General features: G+C 35.8%; 1 protein-coding gene across 2 annotated transcripts in view; it reads right to left on the minus strand.

The window, feature by feature from the left end:
- Positions 1–18,993, minus strand: part of LOC148956803 (threonine aspartase 1-like) — a 34,855-nt gene extending 15,862 nt beyond the window's left edge. The window contains exons 1-4 of one of the 2 annotated variants that reach the window (XM_089087371.1): positions 18,919–18,993; positions 10,083–10,150; positions 5,770–5,933; positions 3,510–3,635 (exon numbers count right to left, since the gene is read on the minus strand). In XM_089087371.1, the coding sequence (XP_088943497.1) occupies positions 3,510–3,635; positions 5,770–5,933; positions 10,083–10,150; positions 18,919–18,955 (395 nt within the window). In that variant the 5' untranslated portion in view covers positions 18,956–18,993. Of the gene's footprint in view, positions 1–3,509; positions 3,636–5,769; positions 5,942–10,082; positions 10,151–18,918 lie in introns of both variants that reach the window. The other variant, XM_089087379.1, reaches the window with a different exon arrangement.
- Positions 18,994–27,140: the final 8,147 nt, after the last annotated feature.

The following is a 27,140-nucleotide window of genomic DNA, read 5'->3' on the forward strand; positions in this document are numbered from 1 at the left end:
CCTTTCAATTTCCAATCGAATGAGCCCTTTTTGAAGCTTCTACGACAACACTTTCTATAAAAAAAAACCTTATATGCCCACAGGGCATAAGTTACAACCCTTGCCCTGAGGGCTGTGGGGGGAGTGTCATCCTCAAAGACATAATGGGGGCAAGGAAAGCATCAGCTCTATAGGAGGCTAAAAATTGTGCCAATTTCCAAACTTTTTTTTAAATAATATTGCTCCTAAGCATCTCTGCAAAGTTCTATAGTAAAACTCTTATCAAAATCCTTGACAAAACATTTTCCATAATATGAATATTAAGCCAGAATATTAATTATTAAAATCTAAGGCAAAAAAAAAACTTAATAAATATAAAAATTTTATTCTTAATCTATTGTGATGATGTTAATTTTAATCTCTATCAACTAATGAAATATTTACCCACCCCCCTCCTCAAACCCCTTTTTAATTTCTATATGATGATTTAACGTGAATGAGAACAGGAAATAATAATTTGTTGGTTCCCAAGGCCAATTATCCTTTCAAAAGATAGCTAAATCTTTTTAAACTCTTTGGTGCCATATGTTTTAGCTTAATTTCGATGATTGTTCTCCTACATTTTTTTTTTTATCTGGCGCCCGCTACTGCCAATATATATATATATATATACCATATATATATATATATATATATATATATATATATATATATATATATATATATATATATATATATATATATATATATATATATATATATATATATATACAGAGAGCTGGTCATTTTCCGGACCTTTCAACTATGTTAAACAAAGTGCCTGTGTCAAAATTTTGATTGGATGAGTTTGGGGAAATGGTGGGCGTGAGAGGGGGGTTAGTTGCGACCCCCTCTAATCAATTTCGACTATTAAAAAGGGCACTAGCTCTTTCAATTTACAATTTAATGAGCCCTTTCAATTTCCAATCAAATGAGTCCTTTTTGAAGTTTCTATAACAACGCTTTCTATAAAAACCTCATATGCCCCAGGACATAACTTACAACCCTTGCCCTGAGGGCTGTGGGGAGAGTTTCATCCTCAAAGACATAATTTCCGGATCTTTCAACTATGTTAAACGAAATGGCTATCTCAAAATTTTGATTGGATGTGTCTTGGGAAACGGTGGGCGTGGAAGGGGAGTTAGTTGCCCTCCAATCACCTTCGACTAGGAAAAAGGGCACTAGCCCTTCCAATTTCTAATCGAATAAGCCCTCTTTGAAGTTTCTGCAACAACTCCTTCGATATGAAGTGTCCTGGTCTTAAAAAATACAAAAAAAAATAAATAAATAAATAAATAATACATTGTGCTCACTCCGGTCTTTACTTAGGCAGCGCTATTGCGCTGCCTCTGAAAAGTATCAATTCTCTGCTTCCCCTCTCTTAACATTCTTTTTGGCCTCCCTGACTCTTTCCGCCAAAACCCCTACTGAAACTTCTATTCCCAAAAAAAGATCCAATAGCCTCTGTCGCTATATATTCTGATGAAATGGATTAAGGGCCCAAGTAGTGAAAGTTGAATAAGCTCAATCCAACATTACACTCAGATTCAGCGGGGAGATAAGGGGAATTCATCCCTAGATTTTCTCCAAAAGAGCGCTTCTTCAAGTAAATTATGGCCTTAAAAATTCAATTTTTCATTTTTTAGTTCCAAGTTTCAAAAGTTTGGTTTTGAAAATTTCAAAGCCTATTAAAATGCAGTTTCATCAAAGGAGCCTGGGTAGAACTGTGCAACTAAAAATTTTCCGAGGCCCTCATTGAGTCTGTAGCTCGATTTCCAATAATTCCATGAGCCTTGCATTCCCCTCTTTGGGGATCATGGACGAGAACATTAGAATTTCAAATAGAACCCTCATAAAATTTTACACATTTGAAATCGATTCTTTGTAAAAAAAAATCCTTTGAAATTACCATTTTTTAAAGTTTTGACCCATCCAAACCTTGATGTAGATTGGCATTGGGACTGGTGAAAGTTTTTAAAACCCAATAGTTGAGAAATAAGAGTTAAACAAAACCTTGTAATAACAAAGCTAAACTAGTTCAAAGATACATCTAATTCTGCAATATGTAGAAGGCATACACACATCATCTTTCTTAAAGAACTGGTGGTGTTTAACTTTGAATTTCATAGACAAAGTCAAGTAGTTTCTGAAGACTTTCATTCAGGATTTTTTCCCGCTTCCCTTTTTACTATTGATTTGATTGGGGAGTTCTCTAATTTTCTTTTTTTTTTTGCGGCATTAGTTTTATGATCCCATACTATTTTTTTTCTTTTTGCACTCTGAATATCTTGGCGAAGTCTTAGCCAAAATATTAACATTATTTTTTTTTATTATCACTTGCTAAAAATTCGTCTCATTTACTTGTTCTATGTTTCATCCTCTTACCCGAAACAAGCTTTGTGGAAGGTAAGAACTAGTGTCCTGGTTTTTTCTTTTGGCAATCTGAACCCATTGCGGTGGTTGTAGAGGAGAAAAATGTTAGGGGTTCCTAATTTTTTGTCATAAGGACCGTTAAAAGAGCGGGCTACCAGATATATAGCATACTTGGCCAGAAGCAAGACCAAATTACCTAGTCGGACCTTCTGTTTACTCCTAGTTTCAAATCCATTCTGACCTCAGTGGGGGACGGCTCCCAAAATCCTGGTTATCAAGACATCTACCAGAACAAATTATCCAATCTCAACCAAGCTAGATGGGAAGAAATAGTAAGTAACCTATTTGTACCTTTGGATTCGACCAACATGAGAGAAGGGAGAGATGCTATATCCTTGTCAGTATGCCGTTTCACATAGCATTGTAATAATAATAAAAAAGAAGTTGGTGGGAAGTAACAGTGAATGTCCCAGTTATACCTTTCGAGGATGAGGACTGGATTCGACCTTTTTAGGTAATGAAATGAAGGCACTTCTAAATTCTTGCCATCAGGACATCCGGCAGAACAGGGTGTCAGAGTCGAAGCAGCTCTAATCAGAAGTAAGATCAGATGTCCGTTTTGTGTTTTCGAGGGGGGGGGGGAGGAGTCTGTGCCATTTTAAACTCTGTGGGGAGGGGGGTTCCAAAACTTCCAAATATGAGCTCTCTTGGTAAAGAAAGGGGGAGGGGGATCTTTTCTCGGGATCCGATTCCTGTACTGAGGAAACTAATAGAAAGAGTGAATTGGATCTCAATCAAAGATAATCAGAAGGAATGTTTAATATTGTAGCTATGTCTTTTCGATGTCAAAGCCTGATTTTGACCCCCTACCAGACGTTTAGGTCCAGTCTCTTGTACATTACGAAAGCCTAGGTCCTACCACATCAACCTTGTCGCTTGTACTGCTCTAAAGCAGTAAACCTTCTATCGTAGTTGATTCAGCACTTCACGGCGTCTCAACACTGGAGGTCTAGCAGAGTGTGCACTAAACTGACGTTCTATAAAACAATGTTAAACAGGTTCCTCAGATCCAGAAAGGTAATCTGTATGTTCCTAAAATATCAAACCTGTAAAAATACCTTGGTGGAACAATTCCAAATTTAGTGCACTTTTCTGTTCCTAGTTCCTCTTCTTGGTGCAAAAGCAAGCGATGAGCAGCAGCAACCGGGTTCTGAACTCCTTCCAATGCGCCAACGCTGGCAAACCTAAACAGAGCAAATTATGAAATCTGAGCAGAAAGGTTTAACAGGAAGAGGTGTGCAGGCATTTACGCTAGAGTTTAAACAAAAATAAGAATAAAGTGACAGTTGCTTGAACCAAGTCCTCAAATATACGTGTAAACTTACGCTGAGTGGCTAAGGCACTTAAAAGGCAAGTATCGACGAGTTAAAACCCTAAAGTGTTAGAAATTACATTTGCTTCATTAAGGATTATTGTAAACATTTGTCACCCGATTTCTGACAAAAAAAAAGAACGAATAACTTCACTCTTCCAAGAACTGTTGATAAAGTGCTTGTGACAGGTTTTAGTTTTTACAGAAGTATGATCCATGATCCGAAACAAAGTAGAATTTGGTATTAACTGATATAAAATTTTGTTTGCTCTTCAAGATTTCTTAAGTAAGTTATCTCCAAAGAACTGTCAAATTAAGGGAACTTTGGAAAATAAATTAGGGTGAAGGAGAAGCGTGCGTAGCTATGTTGACCCCAGAAAGTCCTTCATTCGTCTCCAAGAGGTTCAAATACCCACAACCTTCATTGTAAAAGTGACTGATATGCTAAAACAAAAACCTGTATAACATATTAAGGAAATACCTAGAATGTGAATATTCATAAAATGATTGAGAATTATTCAACACAATTTGACAAGATATGAAAAACAATAACTCCTATTAGAATTACACAATACATATACATTTAATAAAAGGAGCTGGATAATAAAAAAAAGTTAGACAATGCGTACAGAATTGGACAATTTTAATGGTTAAAGAGAAAAACTACAGAAGATTATTGTTTTAAACATGTTGAATAAAGTTGCTGAAACCTGGGTATACGCTATCCTTACATGATTGGGTAATATTAAGGACAGACTGCAATAGAAAAAAAAACGATTAAAAATAGTTTACACCCACAAAATAAGTTGTTTCAGAGAATTCTATAGCACCAGTTTATGCTTTAGGAAGGGATCTTCAAACCAGAAAGAGCAAGTCAGGTATGCAACGAGGAATAAATGACATGACAATGATCGGATTTTTTTCCAGAATGGGAAGAAAAAATCAACACCAATAACCTAGTTGGGTAATCCGCTTTTAGTTTCTACTGGTCCTTCCACAAAAGCAAACCCAGTCCTACCCTAGAATTGGTGCCGCTGTCCATAGTTAACACTTCCAGCCCCCCCCCCCTTTGGCTTTGATTGTTACCCCCTAAGTCACAAAAAAACTGAATATTACAACTTCAAATAGGAAGATTTACAAGTGCCTGAAGGAGATTATAAAAATCGACAAGCTAGTCCATATAGTGGTCAAGTGGAAAATCAGATACTGCTGTAGAACTTTTAACTTGTTTTGGGTTTATTATGAAAGAATATTTTACCACTAGCTATCTACCTTTAGTTTGGGTATTTATATTCCCTAATAGATACAAAACATATTATTTTCCTTACACTATAAAATAATTTTTTAACTTCACTTGCAATCTGGATGCTAATATTAACTAAAGTCTAAAGTTTAGTACATCTTACGTATTGCATACAACCCCTGGGGCTGCGCGCACACCTAGCTGGGAACTCTTGGGTAGTGACATACTTTCTTTTTCCTTATCAGTATTCACAGCACCAACAATAGCACTGATATTACATAGTAATTATCTTTTTAAGTAATTAGTTAATTACTTTAGTAATTACTAAGTAATTAGTCTTAGTAATCACCAATTAAAACGCTTTCTTTTTGCTAAATCTATCACTATGACTTCTCTTTATGGTTCTTGAGAGAAACATTCTACCAAACCTTAAAAATAACTACTTAAAATAATCCTAAACTCTAGGCTGAGATATTCGATTATTAGAATCTAATGTTGTAGCAAAAAGAACCTGGAGTAGGGGTGGGGGCTCTGAGCCTTTTTGTGGGTAAAAATGACTTTGAATTTAAAAACACGACCACGTCGCTCCTATAGGAATGGCTGCAAGAACTATATTGAAGTACTAATTTATACATGGCCCAGGTAAAATTTTACATAAAACCCTTCTAAAATCATACCAAAAAATCTTATTTCATGTCCCCAAGGGTTGGACATACCAAACTGGGTATTTTCATCCTAGAGCCTTAAGAATTAGGGATCGTACTTATAATCAATCGTCCTGCAGACAGAAGCATCACATTCCACATGCTGAGCTGAGTTTAAAGCAGATCCATAGCCAGCATTAGTGAGTGGGCTATCTTCTAGATGTGCAATGGCTTTCACAACAGCAGTATCAGCTGAACCTCCAAGTTTCAAATGTGCACTTGCCTGGAAAACTAAGGTATGGTTCAACTGCAGTAATATGCACAGTATAAACTAGGGAGGAGATTACAGAAGTCTTTTATTTACAATGGTAAAGGAACCAGGGGCGTTGTATGTATCCAAATTAGCAGCATATAGTCCCATGAACACATCATCAGGGAAAGAACCACCCTATTTTGACCAGACACACTGAATTCAATATACCTGAGCAACCCAGTACAGATTTTTCAGCACCCTATCTAAAAAAGGGAAAACAAAACTAACAAGACTGCTCACTCTCCACTTATGGTTTATTACCATGAATGGTTTGACTGACTTTCATGTTACGAGTGTGCACCAGAAACAGCTTTCAGATTTTCTAACTTTCTTTTTCTTTCATATTAATAGTGAAAAACATGTCTAATCATTTTGCTGATTTTGGATGTTAAAGAAATTTCATAACATCTTTATACACCAATCAGGAAATCTGTAGTTATCGATTAGGTGTTGGTAATATTTCTTAGCTAATCACTTCATGGTAGTGATTCGATGGCTGTATGCCCTGAAACCATCTGGAAGAAGATGGGGCTCCCCAAGATGGAATCAATGGCCTTACTCTTTTGTTTGCATATATTAGTGATCTGGAGAAGAACCTAAAGAACCCTCTATGCTAATTTTCTAAAAAAAATAGCACCTCATGTCCCCACATCTCTTTTCCTATTTGGTGGCTGCAATGCAGGGAAATTTTGGGTTTAGCAAAGACTTTTGAATTTACTTAAAAATGGAGATGCAAAAAGGTATTTTTCAAAATCTAGGGAGGGGCATTTTTTATTTTTTTAGATTTTTTTTAGACAAAAAAGTACCAAAAAAGGAGCTTCCAAATTCTAGAGGAGCCAGGAAGGCAATTGCATCCCAATTGGTATCCCTTTTCTCTTTCCTTTCAAGCATGTCTATGAAGATTGAGAAATGGTCTAAAGCACAGCTGATCAGCTATAATGTGGTAAAAACAAAAGAGTGACTCATATTCTGAAATGGGTTGTGTGTCATCTTCCTAACTTCCTTTTAAACATGAAAACACCAAGAAAACTGATTGATTTCTTATCACAAGAATTAATTTCTAAGCCGATACTGTTTAAATTGTCACTCACATTTGACTAGATCTTTTTGTAGGGAAACCTCAGAGAAACAGTTTCCTCAAAAACTTAAGTCCATCTAACTTGACAAATTTTTTATATATTTCTAGAAAGACCTATTGTCGACTATGGCTACATTCTGTGCAATGATACTCACAAAATTAACTACAAGAGGGGATCTACAGGTTCAGCAGAGAGGATCTACAGGTTCAGCATTTACTTCCATATAAGGAGATTCCTATTCTTTGCCACCATTTTTCAAGGCAACAAGACAGAGATATATGCATATACCTCAGTTGATTACCTGAAGAGAAAGACGCCTAGTCAACAATAGGCACAGTTCAAACTCAATGGCAGGTTAACAAATACAACAGAGAAGAATCCTTCAGATACAACATTGGATTGTAGCATAAAAGATAGTCAAATACCTTGGACTGATCATATAAAAACAACTAACTTTTGATAGAACTAAGTATAAAATCCTAGGTGCAAATACAAGGTATAACCCAAACCAATTGTGTTTGTAACGGGCCAATTCTGATGTATTTGAAGCTAGTTTAGGCTAGACTAAACTAACTTTGGAGCCAGTTTCCTACAACAAATAATTTGAAAATATGTCTTTCTTTCTTAGCATAATGGCATGCTTATCTACAGTTTACAATTTGCAAGAAGATAATGGTCAAAATATCATAGATGATAACAAAACAAACTTGCAAAACCTTATTACTATAATCTAAAATTATTTATTGTTTTTAAAAATTATACTTCTTAGAAATAGAATTACAGAAGGCATTGTAAAAGCACAAGACCAATGCCATCAATTTATGTTTCCCTTATAATTCTTTGTATCTTTGCCCAAGACTGTACACCAATTTTTTAATTTTTTAGGGAGGGAGATGACTGTCCCAGAGGACTTCCTCGCCCATTTGTTCATATCCTTGTCACGAACTGGCATTTTCTTTATTTTGCCTCTTTTTCTGAAATATTTTCTTTCAACCAGAGCTAAGTAGCTTAAGGGGAAATGTTAAGAAAAACAATAAAACAATGAAGACAGGTAAAACTAGAAGGTAGACAATACAAAAGCCTGTTTATCAATGATAAGAGCTTTCTTCTATCTTTTCAAAAAAAAAAAAAAAGATTAAAAAGGAGAACTTGTCAAGAAGAAAATTTTGGGAGAGTTAAAAAAATGTACTTCCTTGTTAGCTAATACACACTCAAGAATTGAAGTTAGGTTAATCATAATAAAATATACATAAGTATGATAGAAATATAATATTTTACAAAAAAAATGGGCCATATATTTGCACATTAGGAGGGGGCTGGGGGTAAAGTATAGCAGATCTGCATGCCTAATGTGTTAGGTACAATTATCCTGCATACTATGAGGTACGAATTGTTAGATCTGGTATACTTTACCCCCCTCCCTAATGTGCAAATATATAGCCCAAATTTGTTCCTAAAATATTAATATTTAATTGAAATATAGCTACAATTAGACCCCGGCACCGCACCGATGAGGGAAGACCGGCGGCGGCGGGGCCAAAGCAGAGGATGCCACTTCTGTTTTAAATTAAAAAAAAAAAACTTTTTGGCATCCTTGCTTTCAATAAAAAAATTTCGAGATATTATCATTTAAATATAATACCCCCCCCCCTCTGGATACCACCTTGATAGGATACCGTCTCATCTTTACATTAAAAAAACAATTTACTTAATGATTAACTAGGTCACTATATGATTCAAACAAACACGCAAAATAACGTTAAACAGCTTAGTGTTCCTTGAATAAAAAAAATTGAGGGTAGGAGTAAAGGGGTACAAAGACAACAACAAAAAAGTCAAAATTATTCAGATATACCTCAAATTATTGGAAAACTGAGTCATAGATTTGCTATGGCATTCAAAAAGATCCAAAGAATCTAATTAAAAGGGAGCACACAACAACACTTCTGTTTCAATCTTTAATTCCCCAACCTTGTACATAGCTTAGTCTATAGCTAAATTTTGTCTCAATAGAACGTTTTTTTTTTTGGGTGGGGGGGGAAGTTTTTCAGAAAGATGATTGTATTTTCTTTAATCTATCAGGCGTTCAACAATTGAGCATTAAAAATTAAGAAAATCTTATCTAAAAACAGCAAAAGAAAAAAAAAATTCTGCTAACTTACAATTCGTCTGTAGAAACATTCTGTCGGCTATAAATTTCAAAATCCACCTGAAGGCTGAAGCTGTATAGCAGTGAATACGTTCTATAATTCTATTCAACTTGAAAATAAAGTTCTTGACTACAAATGATGTAAGAAATAGCAATTGGGAAACTGCATTCGAAATTATTTAAACTCATTTCATAAAGACAATACTTTTTTTGTCAACATATGAAGAACTGTGTATATTACAATATTTGCAATTGCATATTGCATCTGTCTGGTTTTTATGCAAAGTAACAAAAGAGACGAAAATTAAGGAGCAAGAGAGTAGTGAAGAATTATGGTATGCAAAGTAATATTTGGCAGGGAGAGTCACTGGTGATAAATCGATAAGGATGGTACCGTGATCGGGTGATTTTCGGGGATTTGGGGGACCAAATTTTTTTCGGGATGACGCGTAGATTTTGGGGGATATCCCTTAAAATTCTAGAATAGTGCAAGCCTTGTCTTATTTCTAATCAGGAAATTCGAAATACTAAACCACACGAGAAATAAAAGCTCCGACTTTGTGGTTGACGCAATAAAGAGTTGCCGCAAAATTAATTTTAAGTCAGCCAAACGCCGCCGCCTCTGTCGGTGCGCTTGCGGCACGCCGGTGGCGTAGCGACACTTCGGTGGCGGTTGACCGGGCCTCTCGTCGGCGGCGTTCGGTCAATCCGTAGGCATGGCGCTGGGGTCTAGCTGCAATGCAGTTTTTCACCAAGCCAAAGCTAATTGTCTGGCATAAAGACAGTGAAAACCGGTTATTGTTTGATCTCTGCAATACAAATTCTCGAGTGTGTACTAGCTAGCAAGGAAGTACAAAAAAAAAAATATAATTATAAAAATAGAGCCAGTACCCCTAAACAAGCTTTCTCCATTAGATTAATATACTTTGCTTCCTTACTTGCTGAGTGGTTACCTGCACCTGAAAATACACAAAATTACTCAGATATTAGACATGCATTAAATCAGTGTGTACACATAGAAAGGCAAAACCTGTGTCTCCTATTCACTCAAACTAAAATATTTCCATTTAAGAGAAAGCAAAAGGTCAAAAGTATTCTACTATTTATGCTTGTTTTCAATATATAGCTTCAATTTAAAAAAACCAAGTTCTTTCAAATAAAGGTAAAGGAGTGACTGCCCCAGCCACCTTTATATAGAGCTGGCTGCCCTGTTTTTAACCCTATGGACATTATGCTAAATTTTATAGTGCTTAAAAAACCTGCTTACTCCAATTAATCAGCCCTTGTGTTTTAGCAGCCATTCTTAAAGGATCTAGACAAAAAATCAAACTTTTGTCTAAAGAGCAAGAGGTCAAGGAGAGTGGCAGCCCCCTGATGTACAGTGTGTATTTCGTTTGTTATAAGTTTTAATATCACTATTTACTTAACTATTTTATTTGATTTCTGTTTGTTTTTATAGCATGCCCTGGGTTACCCTAAATTTTAGGAGGGCTACTGTCCCCTGAAAGTCTACTCTTTGATTTAAAATTTAAGTTTTGCACAGCATTGCTTTGAGAAAAAGAGCCAATTCAGTATGTTTGTGTTTTTGAAATAAAGTATAGTGATAGAAAAACACAATTATCTCTGCAATATGATGGGAGCTTTTGCTCCTTAGGCCTCATACCAAATGCTTTATTCTATATTCATATTAATAAAAAACTTTCAATAAATGAAGTTATTCATAGAAAAGTAAAGAGATGCATTTACAAAAAGATGAGCAGAAATAAAGTCAAATAATTTTCCAATTGTAAAACTACCATAAATCACCATCAATAGATAAATGAAACCCAAAACAAACAGAAATTACAATAAATAGCCAAGTCAAACTCAGGACAAAAATATGAGCAAAACATTTTACTGAAAACAATCCTTATTTTTAAATGTTTGTTTCCACATCCTGTAGTATTGAAAAAAAAAAAATCACCATCATACCCAACATTACTGAACAAAACAAATAAATGTGGATTGACAGTTTAATATGTATACTGATATTCATTCCTGAAAGTCTTAGCAATAACCTATTGGGTAAAATTCTAGTTTAGTTACTTTTTGCTATCTTGGAAAGGGATTAGGTTAGGAAATGAAACTTTTAGTAAACAGCCCAGGGCCAAAAACATACTTTGGGATGCTATTGCCAAGCTACTATGTCAACCCTCTTCTGACTTCTGAGTCTTAGAAATTTGCCTACTTGACAGGTATTGGAATTTTGATGCCTATTGGAACTTTGACAAGACAACATTACACCTTAATTTTTCAGATTCCATTTTTTCCCTCTGGTTTTAGTTTTGAAAATGCAATTCCTGATATTTGAGTAGAGTTTTAAGCCATACCAATGGGGTTTTCTAAATTTAGGAAATGTATTTGCAGATCTTTCAAACCTTATATATTGGGATTGAACAAAGTTGTGAAGCTGAAAATACTTTTCTTGTATTTCATTTAAGCTTGAGACTGTCTGTGCAGGATTTCAACTCTTGTTGATAGAAGAGCATCACCTAGTGCTGAAAACCATGATGTGACCAAGATGGGCCCAGGATTGCACAAAGCCTCCATTCATACAGGAGGTCCCAGGGACTTCTTGCTGTCTGGTTCTAAGTCAGCTTAAGCACTTCAGTGTAGACTCGAGAAGATATGTTGATCCCCATCTTGCACCAGTATCTGGGATCATTGCTTTTCCTAAGGCCAAAATAATTTCAATGATTTAAAGAACATGAAAATTGGAACTTGGAATGTTACAACGTTAAAAAACGACTATTGTATTGACATTTTGATTGACAAATTCAGGTGATTCGAACTGGACTGATTAGGAGTTTCAGAAACTCATATCCCAGGGGTAGGAAGCATGAAGTTAGGTGATATAGAATTTGTTTACTCAGGCAGGAAGGATGGGGTACACAGACTGAGAGAAGGGCTCATGATGAATAAGGAAGCTGCTAAGTATCATTTAGGCAGGGAAGGTATTAAGAATAGAATACTAATTGCTCATTTTATGACTAAAATGTTCAGGGTATCAGTTATAGTAATATATGCCCCTGTAGAACTGACTGACAGAGATACTAGAGACTCAGATGAACTTAACTTACAGCTACAGGAGTAAATAGACAGGGTCCCAGGTAGAAATATGGTGTTTTTACCAGGAGATTTTAATACCCATGTTGGTAGAAATAGGGATAGATGGTATCCTTGCCTAGGTAAATTTGATGTAGGAAAAGAAAACAATAATGGCTACAGACTTTTGCAATGTTGTAGGTATAACAATCTAGTAATAACCAATACAGTGTTTGGTCATAAAATGGCCCATAAGTTGACATAGTATTCATGTGATGCTAAGACAACAAACCTTATTGATTATGTTATAGTAAACCAAAGACTGGCAGGATCAATACAAGATACTAGGGTATATAGGAGCACAGGTAAAAACTGCCAAAATTATATTAGCACATTTGCAAATATTAGCAGGGAAGTTTTTATTATTAGGATGATTCACTTCTGTTCTTTTAAAACAAATACAGGCATCTGAAATTGAGTTCTCAAGGTCAGGATTATAATTGGGTTGAATAGAGGTGAGATCGAGGTCAGGTACAATTTCTGAACTTATATTTTTATCACTTGTAGTGGCTAAAGTTGAGTGACTTAATCCTCTGCTTCCTTCATTAATATTTATTGAGTTTGGGGACAATGCACTTTTTTGATGATGAGAGTCTAAGTCTAAAGTGTTACTTATCTCATTTGGGATGGAATTATTTGTAGATTGACCTCTCAAATCACTTCCATAAACTGACAAAAAATCTTTAATAACCATTAACACATTGGTTGAGTTCTCTTTTAAAGTGAATATTTTTGTAAAATCTGGTTGTAAGGAGGGGTTGCTGTAATGTTGTCTGTTTGAACATATTTATCATTGCTGCATTCAGTGGTTTGGCATGATATGTGCATTGAGCCTTTGGGAAGAACTTCAAAAATTGGTGTTGGGGTGGGGCAAGGGAAATTCTAGGACCGACTGAATTAGGCCCAGCTTCATGAGGCACGTTTGATTTTTCTGTTAAAAAAGAGAGCTGGCTGTGTGGAGAGTCAGGAAAAGGAGTAGGACTGCTTAGGTCACTTATGATGCTAAACATTCTTTTTCTTTCAACTGGGGTACAAGGCATTCAAAGAGAAGCCAGAACAGGGTACAGAAAGACCTGGAAAAGGAGTTGGTTTTAGTAGAGCAATCAAGGCACATCCAGGATGGAGATTTGCTAGATGTTTTCCAGAGATGGAAAACACAAATCCTACCTATGGATTTTTCTGGGTACCTGGCTGACTGACTGTATTTCAAACAGAAGGCTGTAAAAAAATGTTGTTCAGCCCTGCTTTCTAGGGCTATAATGAAAGAAAGGTTGAGATGGCTTGGGCACATTCTGCAGATGAAGGATGACAGATTGCTAAGTATTGTCCTTTTTGACCAACAATCTAGGGCTAAATGGAAAGCAGGTTGTCCTTGTCTGGGGTAGGGGGATCACCCCAGATCCCCCCACCTTTAAATGGAAATAAAATTTTTCATTTAAAGGAAATGAAAACTTGCTGGGAGGGTTTAAAGAGGGAGGCTTTGAATTGATTGGGATGGAAGAGAAACGTGTATAGCCGCATTGCCCTCAGGCGGCTTGATGCTGCAGTGAGTTGTTAGTTGTAGGCTAGTAGTAGTGGAATATCTATTTTGCAAGCTTTCACTTTTACAACACAAATATTTTTAAAGGCCATCAAAGGTCAGTGCCCACTAGAGGGAGGAGGAGTAGAGGTAGGTACTTCCAAATAACTTCCCAGGATATGCTTTGGTAAATTTCTAGGTGGAGCAATAATTTAGCTAGGATGAAAGTGAAAACACCATTTGATGTCTTTTTTATGCTCTTTCATAATTTGATAACTGCTTCTGGGGCTAATTACTTCTTGAGCCCTTAAATGGGCCCCAAATGTATTTTATACAAATTATGAAAGAGCATAAAAAAGCATCAAATGATGTTTTCACTTTCATCCTAGCTAAATATTATGGCCCATTGCAAGTTTACCATGAACTTTACCCCCCCCCCTCCCACCTGCCTAATATGCAAATATATACCCTGAATTGTTGACAGCAAAGTTTTGAATTGCAGAATACAGTGTTACTTTTGTTAATGGCATTTGCAAAATTGAAAAAGTAAGAAAACAGTTTGAATTGAAAATCAGCTATTTTGCAGGTTAGGTTATAACTTCTTTGTGTGGTTACAAAAATGAAAAACCTTTCGGGCCCCAGGAGCATTATTGAATTATGAAAGAGCATAAAAAAGGGCATCAAAAGATGTTTTCACTTTAATCAAATTATTGCACCACCTAGAAACTTACCTATACAGTACTTTAGTTTATAGATCCATCCCTCAAAATTTAATTTTCTTAACCTAACCCACTTCTAAGACAGCAAAAGGTACCTAGCTAACTAGAATTTTACCAAATTATATTCTGGTCTTAATGTTCTGGCTACTTAATGAGACAAAAATAACATTGACTTACAGTTGAATCTATAGGCCTGCTGCTTTCTGGATATCCCCTCTTTGACTATTGGAAAAAATTAGTTTATAAGCTTATATAGAATGGTACTATCCAATCTCCTTATAATTAAAAACATTTTAGTCATCTAGTTGGAAAATTTGGTCTATCTGTATAGGAAAAATCTAAATTTGGCAACTAGTTGACAATAAATGTTGCCCCAGCAAAACTTTCATTTTCCAACTAGTTGACTAATAACTTCTCCCCAGCAAAACTTAATTTTTTCCTACTAGTTGACTAATAACTTCTCCCCAGCAAAACTTAATTTTGCCAACTAGCTGAAACAAACATTGCCCCAGAAAACAATTTATTTTCGAACTAGTTGACTAATAATAGTTAGAATTTATTCTGAATAGCATATATGTTAATAATATAGGGTTTTTTCAAATTTAATTATCACTATTGTGTTACAACTTCCATCTCTCCCTCTTAATGGGAGATATATTTTGAGTTATATATTGGGCTTTGAAGCCAGGGATTTTTTGTTTTAATTCCCAGGATAATTAGTCTTATACCTGGTCCTAAAAGTGAGATTAATTTTGCAAAGCTTAGAGGGTTATTCATCCTGCCTGTTTAAGGAAAATAGATGCATATTTGAATTTCTGTTCATTTCTATCTTACATTTAATGGATATAAATTGTATATGTTCCTTCATTTATTTGTCTTTGTTTCTTTTCTGGATGATTATTACTATCTTATTTTCAGAATTTTGAATTAATTTTTCCAACTAGTTGGCGAATAACTTATCTTGCAGTAATACTTAAATTTGCTAACTAGTTGAAAATAAATGTTACCCTAACAAAACATTCCTTTTCTAACAAGTTGACTAATAATTTCTCCCCAACAAAATTATATTTTTCCAACTAGTTGACTAATAACTTTTCTCCCCAGAAAAACTTAATTTTTCCAACTAGTTGACTAATAACTTCTCCCCAGCAAAACTTAATTTTGCCAACTAGCTGGAAAGAAACATTGCCCCAGAAGATGATTCATTTTCCAACTAGTTGACTAGTAACTTCTCCCCAGCAAAACTTTATTTTTCCAACTAGTTGACTAATAACTTCTCCCCAGCAACACTTAATTTTGCCAACTAGCTAAAAACAAACATTGCCCCAGAAAACAATTTATTTTCCAACTAGTTGACTAGCAGCTTTTCCCAAGCAATACTTTCTTTATCCAACTAGCTAGAAACAAACTTACCCTATAAACACTTTTGTTAGCTATCTATTTGGCAAGTAACTTTTCCTCAGAATAATTTCTTAGCTAATGACATGACGTAAAGAGAAAACAAAACCTTACTATTCTTGGTCCAACAAAAATTGGCGGTATGTGCTTTTAACAAATGTGCTACATCTAAGGTAAATCAAGCAAACAGAATTCAGGAGTAAATAGTGTTGAAGCCACAGAACTAAGTCTTCTCCTTCTATAAGTGAATATATATATATATATATATATATATATATATATATATATATATATATATATATATATATATATATATATTATATATATATATTATATAAATAAATATATATATATATATATATATATATATATATATATATATATATATATATATATATATATATATATATATATATATATATATATATATATATATAAGGACAGCTGCAGAAATGGGCATCAGACAATGAATAGAACTTGGCAGGTTCCACAAAAATGTGCATTTTTAAATGAAATTGCATCTCTGTTAACCTGGGGTAAGACTATCTTGCAGAGTGTTGCCTAAGATTGGAAAGCACACTTATAGAAGGAGACAACTTTTAGTTATGTGGCTTCAAGAATATTTAGTCCTGAATTCAGTTTGTTTGATTTACCTTAGCTGTAGCCCATTTGTTAAGAGCACATACTGCCAATTTTTGTTGGACCAGGAATAGTATGCTCTTTGTCTTCTCTTTATGTCATGTCGTTAGCTAAGAAATTATTCTCAAGAAAAGTTACTTGCCAAATAGATGACTAACAAAAGTGTTTATAGGGTAATTTTGTTTCTAGCTAGTTGGATAAAGAAAGTATTTTTGGGGAAAAGTTGCTAGTCAACTAGTTGGAAAATAAATTGTTTTCTGGGGCAATGTTTTTTGTCAACTAGTTGGCAAAATTAAGTGTTGCTGGGGAGAAGTTATTAGTCAACTAGTTGGAAAAATAAAGTTTTGCTGGGGAGAAGTTATTAGTCAACTAGTTGGAAAAATTAAGTTTTGCTGGGGAGAAGTTACTAGTCAACTAGTTGGAAAAATCAATTAAAAATTCTAAAAATGAGACAAAAATATTCTTCCAGAAAAGAAACAGATAGATAAATTACCTTAAATTACCTTAAATTGCACTTGCTAGCGATATGGACGAGTCCAGTGTACGCCAGTTAGTGATGATAGGGGCGCGGGACATCAGCTTCATCCCATTGCGTGAGCCATAGTTTGGTTTCCCATTCCTTATCGAGATTGGCTTTGAAACTGTCAATGGATGGTGAACTCACTGTTGTTTCGCTCAGATCGTTCCAGAGGCTTGATGAAGGAACACACACAATTTATGTCCATTAAATGCAAGATAGAAATGAACAAAACTTCAAATATGCATCCATTTTCCTTAAACAGACAGGAGGAATAACCCTCCAAGCTTTGAAAAATTAATCTCACTTTTAGGACCAGGCATAAGACTAATTATCCTGGGAATTAAAACAAAAAATTCCTGGCTTCAAAGCCCAATATATAACTCAAAATATATCTCCCATTAAGAGGGAGAGAGACAGAAGCTGTAACACAATAGTGACATCCACCACATGGCTAATATGGGAGTAAATGTCATTTGTGATGCAAATGGATGTTATATTTAGATTGAGGATGCAATTTTAGTTGTATATTTGCACATTAGGGGGGGGGGGGTATATATAATGTGAATATATAGGTTCTAGAAAATCCATGAATTTCTTTGAAAAACTTAAAAAAAAACAAGGAAAGAAGTGAAGATAAAAGCTCTCCCCCTGCAAAATGTGTCAACTAGGATTATTCTGCATATTATGGAGTAGGAATTGTTTTCTTAATATGTTTCCCTATGTCCAGCTGGACTCCTTGGCTTAAAATACTGATTGGTTGGTTGGCTAATTCAAAGACTTGTATATATATATACACTGTCAAATTAGCCATCTGGTGGTATCCTGTAACAATAGTGATAATTAAATTTGAAAAAAAACTATATTATTAACATATTTTATGAAATTCAGAATAAATTCTAACTATTATTAGTCAACTAGTTGGAAAATGAGTTGTTTTTTGGGGCAATGTTTCTTTCCAGCTAGTTGGCAAAATTAAGTTTTGCTGGGGAGAAGTTATTGTCAACTAGTTAAACATTTATTGGCAACTAGTTGGCAAATTTAAGTGTTGCTGCAGAGAAGTCATTAGTCAACTAGTTGGAAAAATTAATTTTTGCTGGAGAGAAGTTATTAGTCAACTAGTTGGCAAATTTAAATTTTTACTATACAGAAACATGGGAGTAGGGAGGGGGAGGGGCAAGGGGGGCAGCTACCCCCCCCCCTAGACCTTCAAATTTACATTAGATATGGCTGAAAAAGCAGATGGTTTGGAAAAACCGGTTGATAAAACTCCATCACACTATCAACTGCCCCCCCCTAGACAATATACTGCCTACGTCCATGTACAGATAGGCCTATGCCAAATTTTCCAACTAGATGACTAAAATGTTTTTAATTATAAAGAGATTGGATAGCACCATTCTATATAAGCTTATAAACTAATAATTTCCAATAGTCAAAGGGTGGAGTCCCCTGCTTTCTTTATAAAGTAGACTAAATGGCAATATTTGGTCCTCAATATAAATGACTATTAAGGTCAGACATTGCAGACCCATTTAAGCTTATTCTAAAGACATTCCTGGGATATAGTTTACACTCTGAAAACATTTCAGAAAGTTTAATTCATCAAAACCAATTAATTTTCTAGACAATTAAACTCCTTATTTATAACTTTATCAAAAAGCCCCTCTTATAATGCAATTTTTAAGCTCTAGATCCTCTAACACTGTGAAATATGTAAACTTATAATAGAACACAAGTCAAACGTCGATAGCGACTAAGCAGTCTACTGGAATAATTGGAAAAATGAACCAATATGAAGAGCAATAAATGAAGGCATGTTTTTCATTGTTTGAAAACTAATTTTTGTCCTTATTATAGATGGCAGCTGTATTTTTAAGGACCCATTGTGCTATAGCCCTTGGTTCACACTGATACGATTTTTTTAATGCAAACCAGCCAACATACAGCGGATGTATCAAAATCGCAAAAAAGATCACACTTTGCGGTGCTTGAAGTGGTTTATTGAAGCTGTTGAAGTGTGAAAACTGACATGAGATAATTGAACAGCCTAAACAATAATAGAAATGGATAGGTTCTCTAGGAAGGAAAGGCTGTGTAAGACATTGGCGCTGTGAGATGGTTTGGAGTTTCCTTTCCATCATAATTTCCTTTATCCACCCATCTCCCCGACAGGAAAATACTGCTTGTATAGTCTCATTTTGGAAAAACGGTGAACCTTTAACGAGTTTTCTTAAGCGAAACTGCGGCTGGTAACATTGTTGAAGGGTGACACTGAAGAGTGGTGCCGAGACGCTGAAAAGTGACACCTTTCAAAGAGATGATAGCCAAGTAAATGACTTAGTAATTTTGCATGATTCTGACTAATGGATAGTCCTTCTGGGTTTGGTGGGTTTTTTTTGGCTGAAATACCTCTTCCTAGCCAGGGGCGGATCCAGTATCTTTTTAGGAGGGGGGAGGGGCAAAATAAGTTGATCCGATAAACTTGCGTTAGGAACGAGTTTAATTAACCCAAACTTGCGTTATATAAGTAAATTATACTACTTTAAACTATGTTAGGGGGGCACCCCCTCGCCCCTTGGATCAGCCACGGACATCCACCATATGGCTATTATGAGAATAAAGTTCATTTTTGATGCAGATGGATGTTATATTTAGATTGAGGATGCAATTCTAGTTATATATTTGCACATTAAGGGGGTGGGGGTATATATTCTGTAAATATATAGGTCCTAAGAAATTCATGAATTTCTTAGAAAAACTGGAAAAACAAGGAAAGAACTGAAGATAATGGCTATCCCCCTGCAAAATGTGTTTACTAGGATTATTTTGCATATTATGGAGAAAAATTGTTTTCTTAATATGTTTCCTTATGTCCAGCTGGACTCCTAGGCTTAAAATACTGGTTGGCTGGTTTGCTAATTTAAAGATTTGTATATATATATATATATATATATATATATATATATATATATATATATATATATATATATATATACTATCAAATTAGCCATCTGGTGGTATCTCGATCCGCCACTGTTCCTAGCTTAGTTATCTATTATGGCTTGCTTCCCTACAGTAGCATTATATTTGTAGACATGAATGTATAATGAGTCAGACGTAATAGGCTTGGGAATGTCTGTGCGGGATTAATAAAAGACATTGACCTAGGATTACAAAAAGCCTCCATTCAGCTAGAGGTCCCGCGAAACTCTTGCTATCTGGTTCTAAGCTGACTTAAGCGCTTCGTACAGACTTGAGAAAATATATTAACCCCGCACTGGTTCTGGGATCATTGATTTTCCTGAAGTCATAAAAATTTCAAAGACTTAAATAACATGAAAATTGCTACTTGGAATGATAAAACGTTAAAAAACAACTATCATATCAACTTTCTGACAGATAAATCAGATGCTTCGAACTGGGCTTATTAACTGAAACTCACATCTTAGCGATAGAAATATGAATCTAGGGATATAAAATTTATTTGCTCAAGCAGGAAGGATGGGTTGCATAGGCAGGGAGTGGGGCTTATGACAAATAATAAATTTGCTAAGTTTTGTTTAGGTGGGGAAGGTATTAATGATAGAATATTAGCTGCTCATCTTATGACTATAAAGTGCAGGGTATAAGTAATAATAGTGTATGCCCCTGTAAAACCGACTGATGGATATAGTAGTGATCCATATGAATTTTATTCACAGCTACTGGAACAAATAGACAGGGTTCCAGGTAGAAATATGGTATTTTTATTAGACATACTGCTGCAATTTGGCAGGTATGACAATTTAGTTATAACCAATAGAGTATTTAAATAGCTGCAAAGACCACGCTGCCTTTCAATAACAAACATGTTCTCCATTACATGTAGAGTGTCTGGTCACTGCTGTTACAGCATGAAATGCCCTGGCAACGCACAAACCGATAGCAGGGCAGCTAAGTAGATAAATGGATGTTCACTTTCTATTTCAGAACTTTAACATGCACATCTAACCTTGACCATGTTATGTCGTATAATCTTGATATACTCTGTTTTGAGATATTTTTTTTCAAAATTTCAAGTTTCACCCCATCTTTCAACTGCTTTTAGTTTTAGACGAGAAATTTCTCAAGTTCAAGTGTTACAGGTTTATAAGTGTTACAAGCTTAAGTGGTATACTTGTCATGATTGGTAAAAAATCGACGCATCGTAGTACATTAAAACTTCTGATAGCATTCTTAACGAGATCCGGGTTACATTTCATCTTCTGCAAAAATCTTCCATTAAAGACACTAATGAAGTTAGAACAACTCTTAATATCTATTCTGCAGATATCTGCCATGCACATTTGTTCGCTGAAAAAAGGGTAGTTCCTCTTAAGAAAATCCGTATTGGCACCCAAGTTCCTGGATGAAAATCTGAGTCACAATGTTCCTCCTTCCGTCCCATCACGGTCTCTATCTCTACTACGCTCAATAGACTTTTCGAGCTCCTTTTAATTGATGAGCTAAGACTGAAATTTTACGTTCCTCCATATCAGTTCAGTTTTCAGGCTAATCCTGGTTGTTCCCATGCCCTTACAATAGTGTTTACTGTTCTTGCTGACGCTGAATCATCTGGAAAGTCTGATCCTCGCCGGACATGACGTTAAACATGCGTTCGGCTCCTTAATTCATTCTTCCACGCTTCTTCATATGGCAAATTGAGGTGCTAACCATTTAGTTGTCCGTGTTATCAGGGATCTATGTATAAATATTAGAGTACGTTTAAAGCTCCCATCCAGTTTACCCCTGCAGTCGGCTCTTCATAAATCCGAGTAAAATTGCCCTAATTCTCGTGTCAAGCAAAACTCTTTGAATCCCTCGAATATGCCTGTGATTCCTAAACACCCAATCCCCATTAAAAAAGAGACTAGACTGGAAGCTATCACTTGTCCAACCAGTTCAATAATGGTATCCTGGACACTCAGGCATAATGTCTTACTTTTTGCATTCTTGGGGGAATCGATGTGTCTCTTATTTGTTATGCTGATGAGATCTTAAATCTTAGCCGTACAATCCAGCACATTGAGCAGAACTTCAAAATCATCAAAGATGAACATGGCAAAATTGGACTGTTTTTTCAAATCTGAGAGAACCAAATTGCTCTTTTCAATTGGTTTATTCCCTCTGGTTCTCTCCTAAATCTGGACGGTTCTCTTATCAAACCCACAGGCAACATTACATACCTGGGCCTTCCAATTGGCTTATCTATCGGAAACATGCCGTTTGCTGATGTCTTACGTTGAGCATAAAATTAATATTTCTTACCTGATGTTCACACAGACAGGTGCGTTGCGGAAAAAGCAATGCGGTGCGTATTCCGCACCACATCGCCACAACGGTGAAACCACAGACTGTTCACATCAAAAGTTGCATTTCCTAGCTATTTCATTATGGTCCTACATTCCAGATTCACCAGAACTCTGCAGTTGGTCACTTTTTCTACATCTGAGTCACAAAATTCACTTTGTTTTTTAACAAGTTTGCCCCACTTGATCCCTGACATAGAAGATTACATCTTCCCTAAGACTGTGGCCCAGCTACAATTCATAGTCTAGACCTACATAGCCTAGGCTGGGCTATTAGAGCAAAATTACCAAACCATTTGGAGCAAAATTACCAAATGACCAACAGTTGCATATGTCAAAAAAAGGGTGGGAACACAGAATGATAAAACAGATATCTCCCCTATTTCTTTCAGTGGATTTTGTGCTTTAGTCATACTTTGGTGGATAGCTTTCTGTTAAAAAAGTTCAATGTACTGTTCACCACATCTACCTTGCAAATTCTTCTCTCTCGGGATCTCCTCCCAAGCCCTCTGAATTAAATTTGATCTTTTATAATCAGGATGACTTTTGTCATATATTGTTTGATGGAATTTAACAGCTAAAATCAGCCTTTTAATTGCATCCTTGTTCTCTTCTACCGCAATTCGCAAGCGTTTTAACCGCACGCGTTGGATTTTTTCAACGCATGAGTCTTGCCGAAAACGCAAGGATGAGTGGCAAGAGACGCATATGTTCCACCGCAAAACACAATCCGCAGCAGTTTTCCACAGATCCGTGATCTGTGTGAATATAGGATTACGCAAAAATAGTAAAAAGCAAACTACGCTTCAGCCGTCATCTTCTAGCATCCATCTACAACGCCATAGCCCTCCCACATCTGCTCTACATTGCTCTTTTCTGGAAACTTTTTACAGTTACAGATAAAAAGCACCTACGATCAATATTCTTCAGATTTGCCAAGAATCTTTTGCATTTGCCTCCTTGGACAAGAAACCGTAACATTATCCATATGTATAACCTTGCGGACCGAAATATTAGTATTAATAAATATTTATCCTGTTTTCAAAGAAATTTTCTTCACCCATGGTCGTCAATTTGTTCGTGAGAGTTTGTTCGTATTAATGTAATGTATGTAGCGAAGAGTTTTTTTGTCATGTATTTGAATTTTCGATGTGTAGTTGTGTCCTTTTTTTTTAACTTTAGTGAATACTCCGTCTGTTGTAATTTTTTTGACGAGCAATAAATGAATAATAATAATAATAATTATAATGATGGTAATACAGCTGAACTTATAGATTATGCTATTGCAAACAGATGACTGGCACGATCGATATAAGACGGTGGAATATATAGGAATAATGTTATTAATATTAAAAGCATGGTCACCATCCAGTAGTGTCTAGGGCTTATATAAAGCTTAACTTTAGAAAGGCTAATTACCTTCCGGGGGACTATGAAGAAAGGTGATATGAGTGAGTGGGGTAATTATAAAGGCATTAGCTTTGTCTCAGTGGGAAGCAATTTAATTGGTATGATGGTACATTTCAGACTTAGAGATGTGGTGTTAAGAAAATAACAGTGAAGTTTTAGGAAGGGGAGAAGATACGTCGACGAAATTTTCACTCTTAGATTAATAATTGAGAAGTGCCTGTGTCATCAAAGTCCTTTAGTCCTCACATTGGCGCCCATTCGCTGAATTTTAGGGGGGAGGGACTTAGCTGGTCTAATCGGCACTTCCAAAGCTGTATAATAGAAATCTCAAAACAAAAATAAAAGGCAGCATCATTCAGCCAGGGGGGGGGCTGGTGCCCCTCATATGGGCACCTATGAGTCCTCAGCTGCATAGATTAAGAGCAAGCGTTTGATTCAGCTAATAGAAGAGCTTCAGCAAAAGTCCTATCCTTGTATATTATCCCAGATAAATACACAAAAGTGGTTAATACACATAAGCGCGAATACACATACACATAAGTCAAAGTGGTTAATACACCAGATAAATACACATAAGTCAATGAGGACTTATGCAGGGGTGTCTTCTATCCCCATTTATATGAATTATTTTAATGGGTTTTGCGTTAAGGAGCGCAGAAAAGGCAATGGGAGAACACGCAATCAAATGGGGAAGTAAAACTTACCTGGACTTAGTATATGCTGATGATTTAAGCATCCTACATAGAAAATTACAGTGAAATGAATAAACTTTTAGAGGGTTTGTGAGTTCAGGGTGCAAGAATAAGTTTGAAAATAAAAAGGAAGAAGACTAAGACGCTAAGACTAGGAATAAGTGAAGGTGACGAGGCAATGTTGGGTAATGAGAAGATTGATCAAGTAGACGGCTTCACTTACCTAGGTTGTATTATTGGTAAAGACGGTGGGTGCAGCGAAAATGATAAAAGTAGAATAGTCAGGCCCATGGTGTTTTTCCATAATTGAAAAAAGATTGGAAGAATAGAAAGATAAGCCTGTAAACCAAGAATAAAATATGGGAAGCTACTGTGATGACAGTGGTGGAGTATGGTTCTGAAGCGTGGGCACTCCGAAAAACGGAGGAGGATTTGCTAGATGTTTACAAAAGATTGCCTACTGTTTGTTTTGGGTAACCGTCTGACTGAACGAATCTCAAATAGCAAGGTATACGAAAAACGAGGTTCAATATTACTCTCGAGCGCAATAAGGAGAGAAAGGCTGAAATGGTTAGGACCCGTTCAGCGGATTAAGTATGACAGATTGCCAAAGATCGTCCTTGTCATCCAACCGTCCAGGGCCAAACAAAAAGTATGTCGTCCCCCACTAGGGAAGGAAGATGTATAGAAAGATTTAAAGGTAATGAGAGCTTCTTGGGAGGGTGCAAAGAGGGAGGCTTTGGAAAGACAAGGAGCTTGCGTAGCAGTATTCGACTCAGGCGGCTTACTGCTGCAGTGAAGTGTTAGTCGTAGTAGTATAATGGCCAAATCAAATTCTAGAAGCCAAGAAAACATGTTTAAAAGGCTAGCCTGAATGAGCCTCGGCTAGCTGTGTCTAATTAATAAAATAGTTCTTATCTTCTATGTTCATTCCCTGGGAAATCTTTTCGCAGATCTTGAGGATTAAATGTTTTTTTTGAATGTCCCTCATGTTCTTCGTCATACTTTAATAGACAACTTCTGATAAATATCGTTAGTTTCTCAATTAGTTGCAATGTATGGTCCTAAGAATCTTTAAATCTGAATCCAAACAAACTGGTCAGCCTGGTTACAAGGTTCATTGGCCAGTATTTGAAACCTGGGCAAAAGAATTTTGGAAAATAGATAGTTTTAAAAATTATTGGGGATTGAGTGTGTCGAAATGGATAAGCGTACCAAAGACTAGATGAACAAGTGAAAGATAATAAAAAATCGTTGGTTGACGAGTAAATTCAAAAATTTTTTGTGGGAATCCAAAATTTCCATATGTACCATTAAATAGTTTACTTTTCCATTTGATTGTGTCTTAGTTCATCAAATTATCTCAAAAAGCAATTCGGCCCCAGAAATACCAAGTGTTCCCCTTCGCCGACGATGATGGCAGAGTACCAACACGCCATAGCGTTTGCCGAGATGGGTTGCTAGATTGTTTTCGGTGGTAAACTGCCGGTTTTTGGCGCAGCTTCGGACTAGTCAACCATGGTTCAGAAGGAACTAGTAAGACTTGCTAGTTAATAAAAAAAGTACAGAATTCCTTTTAAATTCAATCAGGCTAGATGACAGACTACGATAAATAACTGCAATCAAAAATTTCTGATTATTTGGAAAGCGACATTCAACTACGCAAAATTCAAATATCATTTCAATATTCAATAGCAAGAAATCTTGCTTTACTTGTGGTTAATAACAATTTTCTATTCTGAGACCTATACTACCTTTCTTTCGTCGACTCCGCCAAATATGCATAAATTGAATAATTGCATACAAGTATGTTTTATCGGAACTATGGTCTAACAAAGTTTAACAAAAGCTTGGAATATCCGCATATGAAGCCGACAGAAAAGTCTCAATCAGATTCTTTGCAGTCCTCCAGCCTGATAGTTTCAAAACAATATCCACACTCCAGCAAATTTTCTTTGTTCCAATTCATCCAGAAATACATAATATTTTCGGAACTATCAATACTGTAAGTGGTACATTAAACATTAGCAACTAAAATTGTTTGAAAAATTGACTGAAACGAAAGAGAATTTTAATCAAATTCTTTAAACCATTTATGGTATAACCATTTACCCTCGGTTCACACTGATTCGTTTTTGCAGATCCAATGAAATTTCATCCGTTTTTTCTTGCAGGTTTATGTGTCGTGAAGGTTCAATGACGACGTTAAAGTGTTTCTACTGAGCCTTTGAAAATCGTATCCGTTACATGCCCTCTTTTCAAATAAAAACCCTTCTATGTTAATAATGGGCAAATTGAATGATTTATAGCCCTTGCCTTGAGACTAGGGGGAGGTGTGTCAACCCTAGGAGGCATAGTTACACATTTTGAACAAAAGTATATCTCAAAACTTTGATCTGACGCATTTGGGGAAAAAAAAAGCACGGGGGATCAGGAGGGGGGCTGGTTGCTTTTGGATCAATTTTAACACTTAACAAGGGCACTAAAACTTTCGATTTCCAATTAAAGTTTATATGACCATCCTTTCCATAAAAACCTTATATATTAACAAAATGCAGCTTGCATAGCTTACGACCCTTAC

Source organism: Artemia sp. Qi Xiang Cuo, chromosome 1 (assembly GCF_049724085.1).
Source record: "Artemia sp. Qi Xiang Cuo chromosome 1, ASM4972408v1, whole genome shotgun sequence".
Classification (NCBI taxonomy): domain Eukaryota; kingdom Metazoa; phylum Arthropoda; class Branchiopoda; order Anostraca; family Artemiidae; genus Artemia; species Artemia sp. Qi Xiang Cuo.